This window comes from Pipra filicauda, unplaced genomic scaffold, assembly GCF_003945595.2.
Source record: "Pipra filicauda isolate LSUMZ 115617 unplaced genomic scaffold, ASM394559v2 scaffold278_size1010298_pilon, whole genome shotgun sequence".
NCBI lineage: Eukaryota > Metazoa > Chordata > Aves > Passeriformes > Pipridae > Pipra > Pipra filicauda.
The window spans coordinates 365225-383880 of NW_024104396.1; the positions used below are offsets into that span (position 1 = coordinate 365225).

The 18656-nt window shown below is 44.0% G+C and overlaps 1 protein-coding gene across 1 annotated transcript in view; it reads left to right on the plus strand.

Annotated features, from left to right (window-relative positions):
- The window catches only part of UBE2R2 (ubiquitin conjugating enzyme E2 R2), a 54139-nt gene that overhangs the window by 28850 nt on the left and 6633 nt on the right, over positions 1 to 18656 (plus strand). The window contains exons 2-3 of the mRNA XM_027722228.2: positions 13634 to 13720; positions 17247 to 17344. Coding sequence (XP_027578029.1) covers positions 13634 to 13720; positions 17247 to 17344 — 185 coding nt within the window. The remainder of the gene's footprint in view (positions 1 to 13633; positions 13721 to 17246; positions 17345 to 18656) is intronic.

The following is an 18656-nucleotide window of genomic DNA, read 5'->3' on the forward strand; positions in this document are numbered from 1 at the left end:
ATGCTCTAAGTAGCATTCAGATGTCTGACTCTGTCAGTGTGGCACCTCTTTACAAGCGGCGATTTTTATATTTTTTTAATTAAAATATAGCCATTCTCTTGATACCATGGCTGGATCCAAATCATCCATTTGAAATAGTTACTGGTCATCAACTACTGATGAACCTTAAAGCAGTGTTGACTAGAAGCTTCTTGTGTTGCTTGCTAGTAGGTGGAAAAAACAAGCATGAAAATATTTAATGGTGACTGTGGGTGAATAATTTTCTTTTAACATCAACATATTTTATCCCAGTATAGATAAGGCTATAATTATCAACACAGATTATTTTATGGTTCACAGGCTTCCTTGTGTGTCTGGGGTAGGTTTCCCATGACAGGGCTCTACTCACACTTGTGTTCTCAAAACACTGACTTTTGCTGCAAACTGCTTATTACTGCACTGTAATTTGATAAAGTGCAAGCATCTTGTGTCAGGTGCAGCGTGTCTGATCTAACGCCCTAACAACATGAAGACTAAGTTTTCAAGAGTTAATCTGATAAAACAGGAAAGACTATCAATATGGGATTGTGTCTACCATAGAAATATGGATGAATTGTCCGTTCTCTGCCATTCTTGGGTTTTGGTAGCCTTGCCTTGTTCCATTTAGAGTCAAGTCCTGTGCTCGGGTTTTACATTTTTGCAGATGCGTGGGTATCATTTTTCCCAGATAATCCAAACTGACTGTATGGATGCTACAATTTTTTAGTGTGGAAGTGTGCTGGAGCACTGTACCTGAGCTATTGGACACACGTTGTGCAGTTTTGTAGAGTAAGCACCAGTGGTCTCTGTAGTCACAGATAATTACATATGATGATCCTGTTATGTAGAAAGTGGAGGAACTTAAATACCTTACTTTTGTGGAGGATTCAAGATAAGAAGGTGCTGTGTGTTACTGGTGTACCCATGAGAACTCTTTAGAAGGTCATTTTTTATTATATGTTTCTCTAGCACCCAGCTACTGTTTTTAAACTTCAAGACTTTAAAAAGCAGAGCTGAAAAATAAGTAATCCAAAAATGACCAGAAGGTAGCTAACAGAAGGGTCTAAGTAGAAGACGATGCCTTGCAGTAGAAAATTTGTTCTGTCTAGAAGTTCTCTACTTTTTCTTTTTTTCCCTTGAGATATCACCTGTTCCTACAAATCTCTATCACCATAAATGCAAAACTTCTGCAAGAGCTCTTGCTGTCAGTCAGATATGGCAGTTTATCCTGTTGCTCAGCTTAGGCTGTTCTGCTTCTTCTTCCCATTGTTGTGTTTGGGGGCTTTTCTTCATCATTTCACCTCAGATCCTTTCTTAGTACTGGCAGGAAATACTGCATCATGTCGAAGCTGTTTTAAGAGTTGCTTTTAGTCACACAATTGTACAACTTTGACTTTCCTACAAGATCCATCTTCCTCTGTCCAAATTATAAGATCCCTTGCCTGTATTCTCATCTTACATCTGTCTCATTAAATTTCTGTATTGACTTTAATACTCTTGACCTGTGGTAGGCTGAAGTGGTTCTTCCTGACTCCTACTCTTACCCTGCATGCCTTCAAGCTTAATGGTTTCAATTAATTAGATTCAAGCTTGAATTTCAAGGATGTGCGTTCACGTACCAAGCTTCGCTTGACTGCACTGGTCCTGCTTTTATCAGAAGTATATAAAGGATACCTTAAATTATGCTGCACTACAGATGACTCAGACTGCTTCATACCCTTTTGCTGGCTCTTTCAGAAGAATTTTCAGCAAATTGAGGACTCTGGCTTTATCTGGATGTCATGTTAGTAATTGACGTGGGAACAAGTTGGAACATAGGTCAGAATACCAATTGTAGCTTTCACTTCAGAGTTGTACTTTCTCTTGTATATCCAAAAGATGTCTTTTTAAGCATCTGTGTATTAATGATGAGCAAGAACAACTTTGTAGATGGTTCTTGTCTAGCTGTGTGTAATCGGTTTTTTAAGTGGAGCATGATTGATATAGCAAGGAGGTGATTTCCTGGTTATCTGTAGGAGATCAGGGCTTTATGGCCAGGGACGTGTTCTTCAGTCGCTGTTTCCTTAGGGCCATGTTGGGAGCTTAGGGTCTCTATGGCAGCTGACAAAAGGCAACTCAGGATGAGGTTCAAACAGCAGTAGTACTTTGTAGCCACTGAAGGCAGGTCAAGGACAGTTCAATAACTTGTTCTTGTGACTACAACAGTCTAATTTGCCTTTTTTTTTGATAGCAGACATTAGCATAAGAGCAACTTGTCTGCCCAGTGTAGTGCAGCTGTTGCACATGCAATTGCAGGAGCTGCTTCTACCCCCCAGCCCAGGGAAGAGTACTTTGTAGAGTGATAAGTAGCTAATAATACTCTGCAGGCCTCAGTGATCTGCCTCTGTGTTTTGATTTTTTGATTTAAGGTGGGTGGCTGTGTTTTGAAATCATTAAATGAATTAAACATCATTTGAGCTGTGCTCCTTTTTCTTAGTAGACTAAAGCTCAAATTGAGATTTTAACACTTCAGTAATATTGTGGAATTTGGAGGGTTTGTCTTGTTTTGAAAAACCAAATCTGAGATCTGGGATAGGATTCATCTTCCTTTAATTCTCATCCATTGCAGTGCCACTTACTGGCAACCTAGTCATTGTTACTCTTGAGAAAAGCTATCCTGTTTGTGATGCTGTGACCTCCAAATCACCTAAAGCACAAGGCAGGGGTGAAAGAGGTTAAGAATAACAGAATGCCAAATGCCTCTTTAATTTGCCTCCACACTAGCAAAAAAACCCTTCTTACTGTAGAAACAACAGCCTGAGGAGCAAGGATGGATATGTATCAGCTAATCCACTTATCTAAGCTAAAACTTTAAGCTTGGTCTGTTTAAAGCAGCCTGTGGTAATGAAGCTGAGAGGTGCATCATGCAGTAATGTCAAAATTTGCTTTTGTGTTTCAAATATAAGTGTCTCATTAGCAAATACCTGCTGACATAGTGCTGAACTGAGAATGCTGGGCAGGGAGGCAGCTTTCATACGTGTATCAGACCTCACTGGTTTGTGCAGGATCACAGACCCTTTGTAGATGAGTTGTGCTCTGGGATTATGGATAGCACAGTTGTGTCAGTATAGGCTTATAAATCTAGACTAATACACTGCTGATCAGGTCTCCACACTGGGAGATGGTGCTGCTGATTTAGCTATTTGGTTGGAAGTGGTACAGTCCAACAGACTTGCTGCTGCTGATTCTGCCCAGATTTACTGACTGTATGTATCTAGCTCCAAACAGGAGGGCTTACAGTCAGCAGTGCAGTGGCTGAAAACAAGTAGTAGGGCTGCATAATTTTTTAGTTTGCTTCTCTATGGCAGCCAGTGTAGATAAGATTTCAAGTGCAGCTCCTGAGTGCTCCGATTCAGCTTCCAGAAACTTGAGTCCCTTGTTTCAGGGAAGGCTGATGTGCCAGCCTTTGAGAAGTCTCTTCAGAGAGCTGCTGCCTGCAGTGCTAGGAAAGGCAAAGTTGTGTAACACTGCAGCACAGTGCTATGGTTTACACTTACAATGCTATAAATATGCCTTTCCCCTTGCTGCTTATGAAAGAGGTGACTGCATCAAGATCTGCCCTGTGTTTTTAGCAGAACATGTGACTGGCTGTCCCTTGAGGAGAGCTTTCCTCTTGCATCCAGCATATGAAGAGAATCAAGGCAATTAGTCATTCACTGACTCATAAATGGTGCTTGTTTAAAGAATTGACTAAAATTAGTTAAAACAGGCTGAAGGAAAGGGTGTTCTTATATTGAGCTAGCTTGGACATCTCTTCACTCAGCAGATGTAAGTGGTATGTCTTGCTTCACTGAACAATAAAGCAATCTGCTGTGTTTTGGTAAGGATGCAAATGTGGGAATGAATAGGTGAGACTGCAGAAACTTTATCAAGGCTGATGCAAAATGCTGCGAAACTGAGATGTGCTTTGGTTGTGATTAATTGTAGAATGCTAAGGGGTTGGAAGGGACCTTGAAGATCATCTCATCCCAACCCCTCCCTGGGCAGGGACTCCCCCCACTAGACCAGGTTCCTCAAGGCCTTATCCAGCCTGGCCTTCAGCACTGGCCAGCTTGGGGCATCCACAGCCTTCCTGGCCAACCTATCCCAGTGCCTCACCACCCTCACAGTAAAGAATTTTTTCCCAATATCTAACCCAGGATTCCTCTCTTTTCATTTGTACACATAAATCCTTCTCCTATCACTATAGTTGCTGACAAAGACTCCCTCTCTGGCTTCCCTGTGTGCTCCCTTCAGATACTGAAAGGTTGTTATGAGGTTTCCACACGACCTTCTCTTCTCCAGATAGAACAACCCCAACCTTCTGAGCTTGTCTTTGTTGGGAAGGTGCTCCACTCCTCTTATGAACCTCGTGCCTCTTCTCTGGACTTGCTCCAGCAGTTCCATGTCCTTATGCTGGGGGCAGAACTGGACACAATACTCCAGATTGGGTCTTACAAGACCAGAGTAAAGGAGGGAGAATCACCTCCTTTATCCTGCTGGCCACACTCCTTTGGATGCAGCCCAGGATACATTTGGCTTTCCGGGCTGTGAACACACACTGCCATCAGCCATCACACGCAAGTCCTTGTCCACAGGGCTGCTCTCAATCCCTTCTCACCCAACCTGTAGGTGTGCCTAGGATTGCCATGACCCAGGTGCAGGAACTTGCACTTTGCTTTGTTGCACTTCATGGCCTTTGCACAGTCCCACCTCTTGAGCCTTGTCAGGGTCCCTCTGGATGCACCATCCCTGCCCTCCCGCGTGGTGACTGCACCACATGGCTCAGTGTCGTCAGTGAACCTGCCAAGGGTGCCCTCAATCCCACTGTCAGTTAGTCCCACTGATTACTTGAATTTGAGCAAACTAAATTGTAGAAATTACTAAGGCAGGTCTGAAGTATATCATACTGTCTCAACCACTGTCTTGGAGCAGATTTACACAGGCACATCTATAAAGTATGCACTACTTACCCAGTAAAGTGAAAGTCTAAAATACTCATTGTGAGATTGAACAGGATGCTGGAGATGTCATAGGCTATAGCAATTCTTAGTAAAAGAGACAATCTTCTGGACCCTGAAGCTGGCAAGTGGAGGCAGGTGCCCCAAGTGACGACTGTGCACATGTAATTGGAGGACTTACACACATGATGCCAGAGATGCCAGTAACATAGGATAATGCTTTGAATAAGCAGTCTCAAATATTCACACCACTGCTCCAGCAAAACTATTGTTTTTGGAAAGGGAGATGGAAAACTGCTTTTTCAGTGAACACAAACTATTTCTAGAACAGCTACACTCATGTTAGAGCTTTACCCATTCAGGTAACAGCATCCTCAGTTATACCTGCACTAGGACTATTTCAAGTACCAGCTTCTGCCCTGAAGCAGAGACCTAAGAGGAGATGCGTGATTTGAAGTAAACTTTAGATGTGGTAACCCTAAGTATCTTTGGCTCCTTCAGCAAATATCAGATGCTATAGGGAAACTATAGCATTTGGAGTTATTTTTCACATTTGGAGTTATTTTTCCTATTTGTCCAAATGGGAAAGTAGAGTGTTTGTACAGATATAAATAAGAACTGAGTCATCTGTTTCTGCCAAGAAAATAGACACACAGAGTAGCCTCTCTGCATAACACACACCCAATGAGCCCCATCTCAAGCCATACAGTGCACAGTCTCCAACCCAAAGGCATCAGACCCAAGAGCACAATCTCTACACGAGGCCTTCAGCCATGGCAGAAGTCTGCTAATATCTGGCCTAAAACAATATCAGGCCTCATGCTGGAGTGAAGGTTAAATTGAGGATGAAATCTAGTAATATTTCACAATGGGAATTCCTGGGAAAATACAGAAACCTTAGTATGATGTCAGCTTTCTCCCATGGGAATCTGAAATTGCTTTAGTGCTTGGCTCCTGTGATCTAAGCTCAGTAAAGCTGTCTGGCCAGCAGCTTGCCCTGTGGAAGAGGACCAAATAATTCTGTTGGTGTTGTGTCTTATATAGCCTCTGGGAATTGCCTTTTCAGTGATGAGATGGCAGACAAGAGCAAAAGTTGAGTGAAAATGGGCAGGTTATAGAATAAATACTTTGATGTTTCAGGATGCGTCCAACTCAATATGTCTCCTGCACTCGTTGAAATTATGGTGTTTTCTGTAGCATCCTGAAGAGTCAAATTGACAGTCAAAGTAAAGGAAGTGAACCTGGCAGTTGTTAGCTGAGTGTAGGTGAGTGCTTCTGTAACCTGCTCCTTCATCTGAGCTCTGAGGGCAGTTACCTGCAGATTTGGGAAAAAAGTTGTCAGATGAATACAACTGTGTTTTAAGAGCTTATGCTAAGGAGTTCAGAAGTTTAACCCTGTCTGGAACCACTCTTGCTTTGCCATTATCAGCCTGGGATGCTGTAGTGGATTTCTGTGGCTGGGTTTTGGTAGCAGGGGGTGGCTTCTGCTACAAGCTGCTGGAAGCTTTCCCTGTCTGGTGGAGCCAATGCCAGCCAACTCCAGGACAGACTTCCTGTCGCTGGCCAAGGCCAAGATAATCAGGAGTGATAGTAATGCCTCTGTGATAACATATTTAAGAACAGAAGGTTGTGGCACAGAAAGAATTCCTGCCAGGGAAGAGAGGAGTGAGAACATGCGAACAACAACATAGACACTAAAGTCGATCCAGGAGATGCTCCAGGCGCCGGAGCTGAGGCCCTGCAGCCCGTGGTGCAGCCCATGGTGGAGCAGCTGTGCCCCTGCAGCCCATGAAGGACCTTTGGGGTGCAGAGACCCACCTGCAGCCCATGGAGGAGCCCATGCTGGAGCAGGTGGATGCATGAAGGAGGCTGTGATCCCGTGGGAGGCCCAAGATGGAGCAGGTCCTGCTGGAGACCTGCAGCCCACGGAGAGGGAAGCCCACGCTGGAGCAGGTTTTTCCTGTGAATGACTTGTGGCCCCTGTGGGGGACCCACGTCAGTACAGCTCATTCATGAAGGACTGCACCCCATGGAGGAGTGACCCACGGGACAGCAGGTTGGGAAGAGCTGCTGCCCGAGGGATGGACAACATCCATTGCCATGGGATAAGAGGTCCATCAAGGACTGTCTCCCATGGGAGGGACCCCATGGGAGCAGGGGAAGGACTCCTCTCCCTGAGCAGTGACAGAAACAACAGCTGACCACAACCCCCATTCCTGTCCCCCTGCACTGCTAGGGGGGAGAAGTGAGAACATGGAAGGAACGTGGGGTGGGGGAAAGGTGTTTTTAAGATTGTTTTATTTCTTGCTCTTTGGCTCTGATCCTGTTAGTAATAAATTTAAGTACTATCCCCACTTTGAGTCAGTTTTGCCTGTGAAGGTAATCAGTAAGTGACCTCTCCCAGCTCTTATCTCAACTCATGAATCCTTAGCTGTTTGTTTGGGTTTTTTTCCTCTCCGCTGTCCAGTTGCAGAGGGAGAGTGAGAGAGTGGCTTTAGTAGGTACCTGGCATCTGTCCAGAGTCAACTACAGACATAAAGTTGAGGCTGGAAAAACCCCTCTGTCAAACCCTGAGCCTGGCAGGACTGATGTGTTTGTGTGTGTGGCTGGAGATGGGCACCTGGGGCCGTGCTTGGCTGTGTGACTGGGAAGGGGAACAGCTTCAGGAGTGTGCAGGTGGCCTCTGGACAAGGGGAACTCCTTCTCCAGCTTCCAGCCTGTCCCTAGGAAGTTGTCCATGGAAGAGCATTAACAACTGCCTGCTCTGAATCTGGATGTTCCTTGGCTCAAGAGCATGGACAGTATTTCTGGCCAGAACCAAAGTGGTGGTGGTGTGGTTCAGACTGAACAGCACAATTAGCTGTGCAATGCCATGGACTGTCCCTACAGTAAAATCCACTGCAAGGAAGATATATCTTCTGTTAACTGATGAATTGCTTGAAATACTAAACACACAGGCTTTTGCAGGCTAACTCGGTCTCTAGATGAGTAGCATTGCCACAAGCAGTTGTTGCCGTGAAGAGTAGCATCTCTAGACTGAACTTCTACATTGTCAAAGGGAGACAATATTAAAAAAAAAAAAATCCTTTTGCTTCTTTTGAGTAATGTTAGAAGAAAATTGTTTGGTTTCCAGGCACTCCTTGTTCTAACTTCTTTGTTCAGAGCAGTTTTATTTTCTGGGGTCCCTTGAGAGATAACCCAGGCAGCAGGAGTGTGAATGTACAAGATTGCAGGAGCTTGGATGCAAAGCAGCTTAACAGGGTGTAGGGAATTCCCTTCGTATCATTCAGCTTAACTATGATTTCATGTCTATTGTTAGTCCTGATTTCACATCAAAGGAACAAAATACTAATATGTGGGCAAAAGCCCTTTTTTCTAAAGGTGTAATTGTAACTTTGACCATCATATGGTCATCAGGCTTTCTACTTTGGTCTGGGTTGAGTGACTTGACAACAATCTCAGCTTTATGAACATAGCTACATGCATAGATAAATATTTAATAAAATTTTACTGTTAAAAGAAGTTTTGATAAAAGGAAACCTAGTTTGTACCACTGGAAATAACATCTTTAGTATTGCCCTAGATAACTAAATTAGGAAGTGTATATAAGATATGATTTAGTGTAAAACAAGAATGGGCTCATGCCTGTCAAACCAGTCTCTGATCGTGTATGCTCACCCCCCTTCCTGACTCATCTTTACCCTGCTGTCTTATGGCTCGATTTTCTTTCTGGTTTAGAAGCTTCACATCCTATTCGTGAGATCATTTTTCACATTCAGATCTTTGTGATTCAAATTCCTTATGAAGAGGTGCAGGTGTAATGTAGGATATAAGAGATTTGCTGCTCTTACTGTTCGTATGGCCGCTGCAGCACTAAGAGAGTTTTCAGGACTCACAAGACTTAGTTGACCTGGTCACTCATCTTGGATCAGGGATGTGCTCCTAGTTCTCTCATAGCACAACAGATGTCAATAAACATGGATACAGTGCTGGTGGGAAGTGAAGCAAAAACTGGGCTTAAAATACCAGTCTAGTGCCCAGCCCTGCCAGAAGAAGTTATGTCCTAAGTCATAATAACTGGAGCTGAAATAGCAATGTTGGTCGTATATTCATTTTTACCTCATCAAATAGTTGACGTTGTCTACCTATAGTGCTGCTTTACAGGTTCTGAGCTGGACAATACTGATGTGCTTTAAACCTCATGGATGTGAGAAAAAGGCTGCTGGTACTGCCTGCTGACCTGTACTGAACGTGTTTTCTGGCACACAGTATTTAACACTGCACTGCGCTAATCCAGGCTTAATGTGGAAGAGTCCATTAGATGAATCGTGCCAATGCTTGATGCACAAGAAGCAGTAAAGCATTTTGTGTGATTAGATCTTAACCCAGTAGTGGCCTGTGGTTGCTATTCTTGCCTTTCCTGCATGTTTAGTGTGTGGAGCAGGAGCCATCATCAGGTGGGGAATTGCTACAAAAAGGGACAATGTGCAGAGCAAGGAACTTAGCCATCCTGTTACAAAGGAAAACGGGGATGCCTTGTGCTGCCTGCAAGTACCAGGGCAGGGTGGGTGATCTGTAAGAGACCGTGATGGTACCTGCACACAGAGTCAGTAGGAGCTTGTCCGTGGGCTGGCTGTAGCAGATAATTACAAATAATTGCAAAATAACTTAGAAACTCAAAGCACTTCCTCTGTAACTGATCTTAAATACAGTTTTCAAAAGATGCTTGGCTTCACTGATGCTGTATTTTCATAGGGCTGGCATTAAGCTTGTGATGTTTGGAAATAAAAATTATCTGTAAGTGGCACTTCCAGAAACACTGAGCAGCTGCAGTCTGTGTTGGCCACTGTTGAAGCTGCTCATGCTCCCCATTACCCTCAAATCAGATGAGTTGTGATGCTGGTGGCTTTCCAGGAATTGTGTGCACTTCCCCAGGAAGTTTTCTATAGTGGGCAGGTAGGATGGATTCACCATTCCTACCCTTGCTGCCTGAAAACCAGGGTTTTCTAGGTTTTGTCAGCTTGAGAGGAGTGTAGGAAATCCGTGTCAGACTACTCAAGTGTCATTTACAGCTACAAGTACTGAATTTCTAGACAGCTGAAGCTAGGAGGGAGTCCTGCCTATGTTAGTCCCACTGGCCACCCTTTGCTGATCCAGGCCAGGATGCTCTTGGCCACATGGGGTTGACTCAATCAGTGAATAATTCGGTAGAAATACTAGGTTTGTGTTTTCAGTCAGATAACACGGGATCTAGCGAGGCTCTTATTTTTCTGGCATGCATAGCGAAATCTGTGGCTTCACCTTATTGAAATAAAAGAAAGGTTACAAACCTGAAGTGCAGTCATTTTTGAGGATCCATGGGAGCAAGGCAGTAAAACAGGAAACAAAGTGACCGTGCTGGTAGAAATCTTAAAATACATGCCATGGTGTAACTTGGACTTTGAAGTTCTTGTGCAGTAGCTGTAAATGCCTGTAAAGGGTTGGACTATTGAGAGGAGTTTATTATTTTTCTAGGGACTATAAGTGTGACTAATTATAAACTGGAGAAGGAGGGGACGGCTGGTGGCTGGTCTCCACCTTTCTGGCTATTGACTATGTTCGGTGATGTCAAAGAGCCATGACAAGGAGTTGGCTAAAATCAGAACACCAAAACGGAGTTATTTCTCTCCAATTTAAGCTCAGCTAGAGGAGTCAAGCCTATGGTGAATGCAGTAACAGTTGGGTACTTGCGGGGGGGGGGGGACTGAGCTGCACATTTAGTCCTCCTAAATTTGTCTGGCTGTAACAGAGCTGCCTGAAAACTCTGCCACTCTCTAGTATTGGCTGAATTTAACAGAAATGAGCTGATTTGCCTTACATCAGTGAAGTTTTAGGGAGGAAAACATTCTGGAAGCTCTGTTTAGAAAATAAGTTTATTGTTGAATTTGGTCTTGTTTTTTAACATGTTTAGAATCAGGTTTTCAATGGGGAAAAAATGACCTGTGATCGTGGCTGTTGCTGCATCTTTGCAAGCAGTCTTGCAGCTTGTCTTGGAACTTCTTGGCTTGCTTAACCCACACAGAAACTCAAATAGCATTCAGTGAGAGCAGAGTGGGCTTACATAACTTCCCATGCTTCCTCTGGCAGAAGAGATGTGGAGTAATTCTCTCAGACCTGTTTGTAATGGCCTGGAAAAGCATCTGGTTTCACTTTCAAATTCTGGATGATCTCACCACAGGGACTGAAAGTGGTGCTCTTTTTGTTTGGAAAAAATCCCAGCCTGTAATGTGAGGTTTCATGTTTTGGTGTCTTTTGGCTCTGAAATCAGGTTTGTAGAGAAGCTTCACTTGGCTTTATGCTCCAGTACAGCATCTCAATGTGCTAAACAATTACAGGCTAGTTAGAAATAGCTTATCAACACATAATGTGACTGCTTTCCCTAAATATGTGATGGATTACAGTGTCTTAGCTGCATCCGTGTGGGAAGATTTCTCTAATTTCTCCAGTTGCATTTTCTAGCCCTAGAGCTCAAGAGCATCCTTCATGTGACACAACACCACATGATAATTATTGTAGGCAGGTAGTCTCTTCTACTAAAGACTTGTGTCTGTACAATAGGATTTAGAAGTTTGGAACAGTCTTCCAGGCTCCACAGCTTCTGCATGAGTCTGCATCACATACAGGGACCATAACTGGTGCTCCAGGCTCAGCTTTGAGAGAGGCTTTCTTGAGAGAAAACCCTCAGGGTTAGACAGTTTGAGAGCAGAGGGTTTTTACTGAGAGAAATGAGACCTGCACTCCTTGACCATCCATGTGGGATATAAGCATGTCGGTTCTGGTACTCTGCTGTCACAGTGCTCTTTGTTTCGGTCTCCTGGAAACTACACCTGCGTAGAAGACAGATTCTGCCAAGAAATCTTGTAGGTAGCTCAATCCTGAGTTTTGTTGTCTCTTGCATTTTTAATCTCAGTCCATGGGCTGTTTTATGTCTTAGATCTCACGAAACTGCATGTAGGCACAGGAATGGGCTTTCTTGGGAAAACCCCAGTAGTCCCGATGAGTCTGCAGCTACATGATGCAATAACCTGAGCTGGAGTGGATATGCTCTGCCCTGGGTAAATCTCTGCTCTGCTCCCAGTGCAGGGTGGCTTGTTGTAGGCATGTCCTTGCTGCAGCAGTCGCTCTGTTCTGCAGTGGTGTGGTGACAAGAGGCATTTGCTCACTGCTCTTGGAGCGATGCCATTCCTGCAACAGACCTTAAACCGTGGGCTGGGATTTAAGCAGATCTTAAACCTCTAGGTTGAGAGTGTGCTGTGGCAAATGACTGCGGGGTGAGGACTCAGTGCTGCTGCAACATACCCACTTACAGTCACTATCATGGGCAGGCATGTACAGACCGTACAGCCACGTGAGCTGATGAGTTTCTTACATAAAGGTGAAAAGAAAGCCTTCTTTTTTTGGCTGCCTGGTACTCTGACCCCATATAAAATTTGGGTCGCAAGGCAAAGATGTATGCAGATAAGTAAAACTGTAGCCAAGTACTTCACAGCTCAGTAATCCGTTTGTTCCGTTGTCTGCTTCTGTTTCTGGGATTAAAACTTTGTCTTGTTGAACAAGCCCAGCACCCTGTTCCCAAGTGGCATGGTTAGGCACTTAAGTGGAAGGGGGCGGCCTGGAATTCTGCTCTCACAATCTTCCTTCTGGGATCTCTTCTCATGTTCAGTTGCACATGAACCTGGCCGTGGAACAGGGGCCAGGAGAAGCTTCTCTGGGGACCCCACACTGGGTTGGTGGTGGGACTTTGTTGGCAGATTGAACAGTTCCCAGGGAAGAGTTTGTGCTCCAAAGCGCAGCAAGTCCCCTTTTTAGAGAAGGAGTATTTTGGGCACTTGTTCAGTCCAGATTCAGACTGCTGTGAATGGCAAGACAGAGAAGTTAATATCCAGAGCTGGGATCTCTGCAGCCTTCTCTCAACTGACTGAGCTCAGAGTTGTGCCCCACAGCTGGTTGCTGACCTCTGGAAGGAAATCTTTGCTGTCATTGCCCATCAATATTCAGTTCATCAAGTTGCACTAATTTGTTAAACAGACACAGATAGTATTGAGACTTAAAAATGCCTGTGGTGACAAAACATAATATTAGGAACACAGGTAGATGGACCAGCTTAACTTTGGCACAAGAAAGGCAAAAAAACTTTGGTTACGTAACAAATTTTTTTCTTCATGGAAAGAATAATTTTAAATATTTGCGGAGCCAAATGTAAAACAGGTCTATTCAACTCAGCAAACATTTTTTTAGCCTGCTTTTAAACCCAGTAGTATCTTGAGTTATAACTTTTCCAGTATATTTTGTCCTGTTTAACAACACTTGTTGAATAGTGTTTCTTGAATTAGGACATGGTAAATGCCTTTTTTTGGCTTGTTTTCTGAGCATTACCAGCCCAGGTGTTTAGATTTTTCTTGTTCAATTAGTATTTTGCTCATAAGAACCTATGTAGGGTTATAAACCAGCGTCCACGTGCCCCCCCTCCCCCATAAAATGAGCAGTTTAGTAGCCCTAATGATGTGGGGTTTTTTTTCCAATCTTTTCACTGTAATGGCTGCTTGTTGCTCTTTTTTATTCTGTTTCATAACTAAAATATTTTTCTCTTTTTTCAGGCTCACATTAAATTCCCTATCGACTATCCATATTCACCACCTACCTTCAGATTCCTGACCAAAATGTGGCACCCCAACATTTATGAGGTAAGGTGTTTTTTAAAAAACTCTTTCTCAGGCACGTGAGAAGGCTTTCTGCTTCCTTAATCTTAAACTCACTACCTGTGTGTGTCACAATCAGAGGGTAGTCAAGGCTGTGGACTGTCAATATTTGGGTCATGGTACAACCACATAGCAGGTCCAGAAGGGGAGTGGTTCTGTGCAGAGGCAATTGGTTCAATATTAATACCCAGTTTAGTAGAGCTGTATTTGAAAGCTGAAGCCCTGTTTTGGTTCAAAACTGGACTTTTAGTGGAGTGAGTCGAATCCTTGCTGAACTTTTGGATATCCTAGACAAGTGTCAGCCTGCCAGGAACACTGGTCGAATAGTTGGAGGACCTAGAGGCCTTTCAAAAATGTTCCTATTGGTGCAGGTCTGTAACCTTATCACAGGTGTCCCTATGAGAGGTTCTGCAGGCTTCCTTTGGACCCACTTGAAAAGAGGAATGTCACTTCTCTTCCTTCCCCTGAACAAATGATGGCTTCAGTTGATGCCTTGGGCTTGGAAAGCCCTTTTCTGACCAGTTCTTGCTGCTAAATACCCAGTTTGGAATGGGTGTGCTTCCAGTATCATGGTGATAACACTGATGGCTTAGTAAAAAATGGCTAAAAGCCTTGCCAAATTTCAGTGCAGAACAGGATAGTAATCAGCTTTAATTGTTGACTGCTCATGGGGATTGCCCTAAGCCCAGGGACATCCTCAGATGAGTTTTCTCACTTGGACTTTGTACTTGGCACAGAATCTTGCATGTAGCCAAAGATGGTGGTTTTCTGTGAGGCTCTTCCAGTTACATGGGAGTTCAATTGGTAAATAAAGAGACCTGCAGATTATTGCAGACCCATACTGTGGGTATTGATTCTGAATCCAGAAATCCTCCTGCAGGAGGCAAGTGGGAAATGGTTACCAAAATGACATGTACAAAAGGAGTCTTGGAGAGGACCTCTCCCAGTCCTGGTGGGAAAGATGAAAAATTGGCTCTAGAAACTCTAGAAACAACTGAAGGTAGGAGGAGAAACTAACCCTAAACTTGATGGGTGTATTTTGGGTTTACCTTTGAAATACTCCAGTTCTCAGCTTTGTACTTTGTGTTTGTAGCAGTATTTCTTGCAGCTGAGGGAATCTGAAGCAGCTTGCAGGCTGTTTTGGAAACAACAGTTAAGCAATGAAGATGAGGCACTGGGATAACTCCAAATGAAACTGAGACTAACTCAGCAAAGTGCTTGAGGTTTGAGGGTTTGTCAGGAGGAGGGAAAAGAAGAAACCCTTTTAGTGCAAGGAAGATGAAAGAAAACAGCAGTTTACAGAATCTGCTGGTGGGATCAGATTGGAGAGGTTGGGGCTGATGTTCCAGTTCTGATCAGTGAGACTTGAGTAAGGTGTATTTTTCCCATCTCTACTTTACTTGGGTCATCTAGTTGAATTTTGGTAAAACTGCATTCACTTGTTTGTTATTTTTATGACACAAGAGTTCTCAGTCCTAGATAGAATTGTGGCTATTTCCCATTGGCAGATGAATACCTCACCCTCCTTGTTTGTATCTTTCAAAAATGTATGTAGGGAAAGGCTCACCCCTTTCCTACCCTGATCCCAAAACCTTGTGCTGATCTCACCAGGCCCCCTTACACCTTTACCCTTCCAGACTCTAATGCAGTGCAATTCCCAAACACATAACACTGATCATTGCAAGAGGGAAACTTCTCATATCCTTGCTTCCCTCTATTACCTTCATATTGCCAAATATCTGCTTGTTCACGTGCTGCTCACCTGATCGCTTTAGGAACTTCTGCCAAGTGCTGTGATGCCTTCTCTGAGCCACCAGCATTGTGTTCTCCCAGGAAGTGGTTAAAGGAAAAACTAAAGAAAATTATTAAAAAAAATGTAATGGGCTGGGAACATAAATTAACGTTGGTAAAATTAACTTCACCTTAAAGTGATACTAAAAAAATTCCAAGGTTGCACAAGCCTGTTGGAGTCCTAAAAAAGAGACTGCCTTCTTATGGCAAACTGTTCCAGCAACATAAGTATGTGCTGTGGTATTCAGCAGCTCCAGGTGCTGCATTGCTGTGTTCTTCACTAAAACCTGCTTCAAAGTGACAAGGGCTGGCTAGATTAGCAAACCTGGCAGGGTTAGTACGCCACTGAAATCTGGATCCTGATCACAACCCTCCAACGCTGACGGAGGATCTTGTTTGGCTATGAAACGAAAGTCATTGTTAATCAAGGTGAGTTGAAATGTCTGCGAGGCCCTTCAGGTGAGCTGCTGCAGTCTGTGGCTGCGATCACTGGCTTGGGCTCAAAGGCACAGATGCTATTGCTGTGAGCAGCCCTGCTCTGCCCTCCAGCAGTGCTGGAAGGGCCTGAGACCAGGTGTGTGGGGAGCTGCCAGCCTGGATTCCTAAGCAGGACTGATCCTGCCATCAACCTGTGCCTTGGATTGGAGTGACCGGGAGCGGCGTGAGTGCTGCCCCTCAGCTCAGGCTGTGCCTCCTGAAGGTGTGGGGCTGCCTCCAGGAACTTGTACATCACCCCAGCAGCAAGGGAGAGCAAGCCAGTGGGGCCTGGGGAGGCCAATAGCTGCTGGCTGGCCTTAGGACTCATCTGCACCTTCACCCCATCCTGAAGTAAATCACCACCCCATGAGTCCCTGGAGCACCTTAGTGGAGGATATCGGATGTGATGGATAATGCCACAGCATTCCTACAAAGTAATTGTGTCAGAGGGCTGTTGCTGATGGAGAATTGGGTTTACAGGCTTCCTCAAATGTTTATAAATGGTAGGCATTATGGAGCTTTAAATCTATATTCAGGCCATAACAGTGGTGAGTAGAACACATAATGGGGATTACGTGGCTGTATGGCTTCCATATGCTGCCAGAATCTCTCGCATGCTGGAAGGGATTTTCAGTGAAACCTTCAGAGAACATCTCCTGCTCTTTCACCTGATATTTTGAACAGCTGTGTCCTAGGGGAGCAGTGTAAGCCTGCCCCACACCATCTGTTCAACATCCTTGTGTCCTGGGAGAACAAATGTTTTCATACCTGAGCTAGTAGAGAGTGATAAACCCTTCAATTCAAAAATTCCTGTAGCTAACTAGCTACCACTGGGAACACCAGATTTTTTTAACCCTACTTTGGGTCTCCTGTGACTAAAGCTTATTTCTGTCACTATGACAGTACTTGCTATCTGGAGACCAATTTAGTTTTATGCTGTCTTATTACTATTTTTGCTTGCTTTGCTACATTCTTTAAACCTGACTGTCTCTGACTTTAGGTTGGTTTTTTTGCCAATTTGCAGACTAACCCTTGTGTATAAATAAAGTAGATCCAGGATGAATGGAGAACCATTTCCAGTTCTTACCAGTTTGGGTTTGGGGTTGTTTTGTTGTTGTTTTTTTTTTTGGGTGTTCATATCAACAAGGTTAAACTGCTCAGGAGGTAGCCAGAGTGGTGGAGTTGAATCACCAGACTTCAGCCTCAAGCCAGGTTATTCTCAGTGCTTTTTTCTGTCTTGCAGAATGGAGATGTATGTATTTCAATTCTTCACCCACCTGTAGATGACCCACAAAGTGGAGAGCTGCCATCTGAGAGGTGGAACCCTACCCAAAATGTCAGGTAACTGTGAATATGATGTGCAACACTGACTTCAAAGGCCTGTTGTCTCTACAAGACTAAGGTCTAGGTTGGGAGAGGCTTAGAAGGGAATTTAAGACTTTGGGATTTTAAGACTTGAATCAAGTGGAAACCAGACTTACCAGGCTGTCTGAAGGTACTGAAGGTGCTCTGTGTCCTGATACTGAGCTGGCAGTGTGGAGCCTTCTGTCCTGTTCACAGGGTTTCATGCTCTTAAGGCAAATTATTTCAAATGTTCTGACCTTTCCCAGTCATTGTTATCTTCTTCAGGATACCACTAATGAAAAAATACATTTTTGCATATTTAGGCCCAGTAGAAGCCTTTTGTTTGCCTTCTGTTGTTTGTCTCCTATCCTGCTGCATGGTATCTTGAGCAGTTAGTTGGGTAGTTTTCTTCCTGCCAAAAGAACAAAGGATCACTGAGTACCAGAGGCATTCTAGTGTTTGTTTGCCAGAGATGACCAGTGTTGAAGTTTTCGAAAGGGGAAAAATGTCATTCTTCAACTTTGAGAGCACTTGTGCTTCCACCTCTAAGGGTGTCAAGGAGGCTCATTGTTTTTTTTAAACACAGTCAAGTATGGACTTTCCTATCACTGGGAGATAGGTAAGGCAGGCATGAGTAAATATAAATACAGCAAACACCCAGCAAGATGTTAAGGAATGCAGCTGTAATCTGTGTGGCAGAGAAAACTGCTCCCTGTGTCCCATGGAGCTGAGGGAGTGTTGTCAGGGCTTACAGTTGAGGCATTTTGATAATTCTGTTTACCCTTCTCCATCTCCCCTGTGTCTTCCCTGTCCTTGAGCTGCACAGGCCAGAACTACTCAGCACAGCATGTGAGAAGTTGGTACATCTGTATCTCGTGCAGATAGATGATATCTTGTCTTGCTATTGCTTTGTTTCCCAAGGATTCCCATTTTTCTTGGCTTTTTTGGCTGCCTGAGGTTGGGGAAGACTCTGCAAAAAGCTCAGTGCACTAACGTAACCGTCAGTACAACCTAAGCCAAAACTTTTAACTTACAGTGGAGAGCAAAAATGTGCAAGGACAAATCTATGCCCACCTCTAAAGGTGGCTCTGAGAGGCTACAATGTGGATAGCAGCTGGAACAAAAAAAAAAATCCTTTTTCCACAAGGAATATAATTGGCTGGTGCTCCCAACCAACACATCCTATCTACCTCATGTCTGTTTGGGATGAAATCCCTCTGTCTCTGAGCCTTTGGTTGATATGTGAAGAGGAAAAGGCCCTTAACAGATCTGTTTCCTTGAGCCTGTGCTGGCTGCTCTTCCCTAGTGG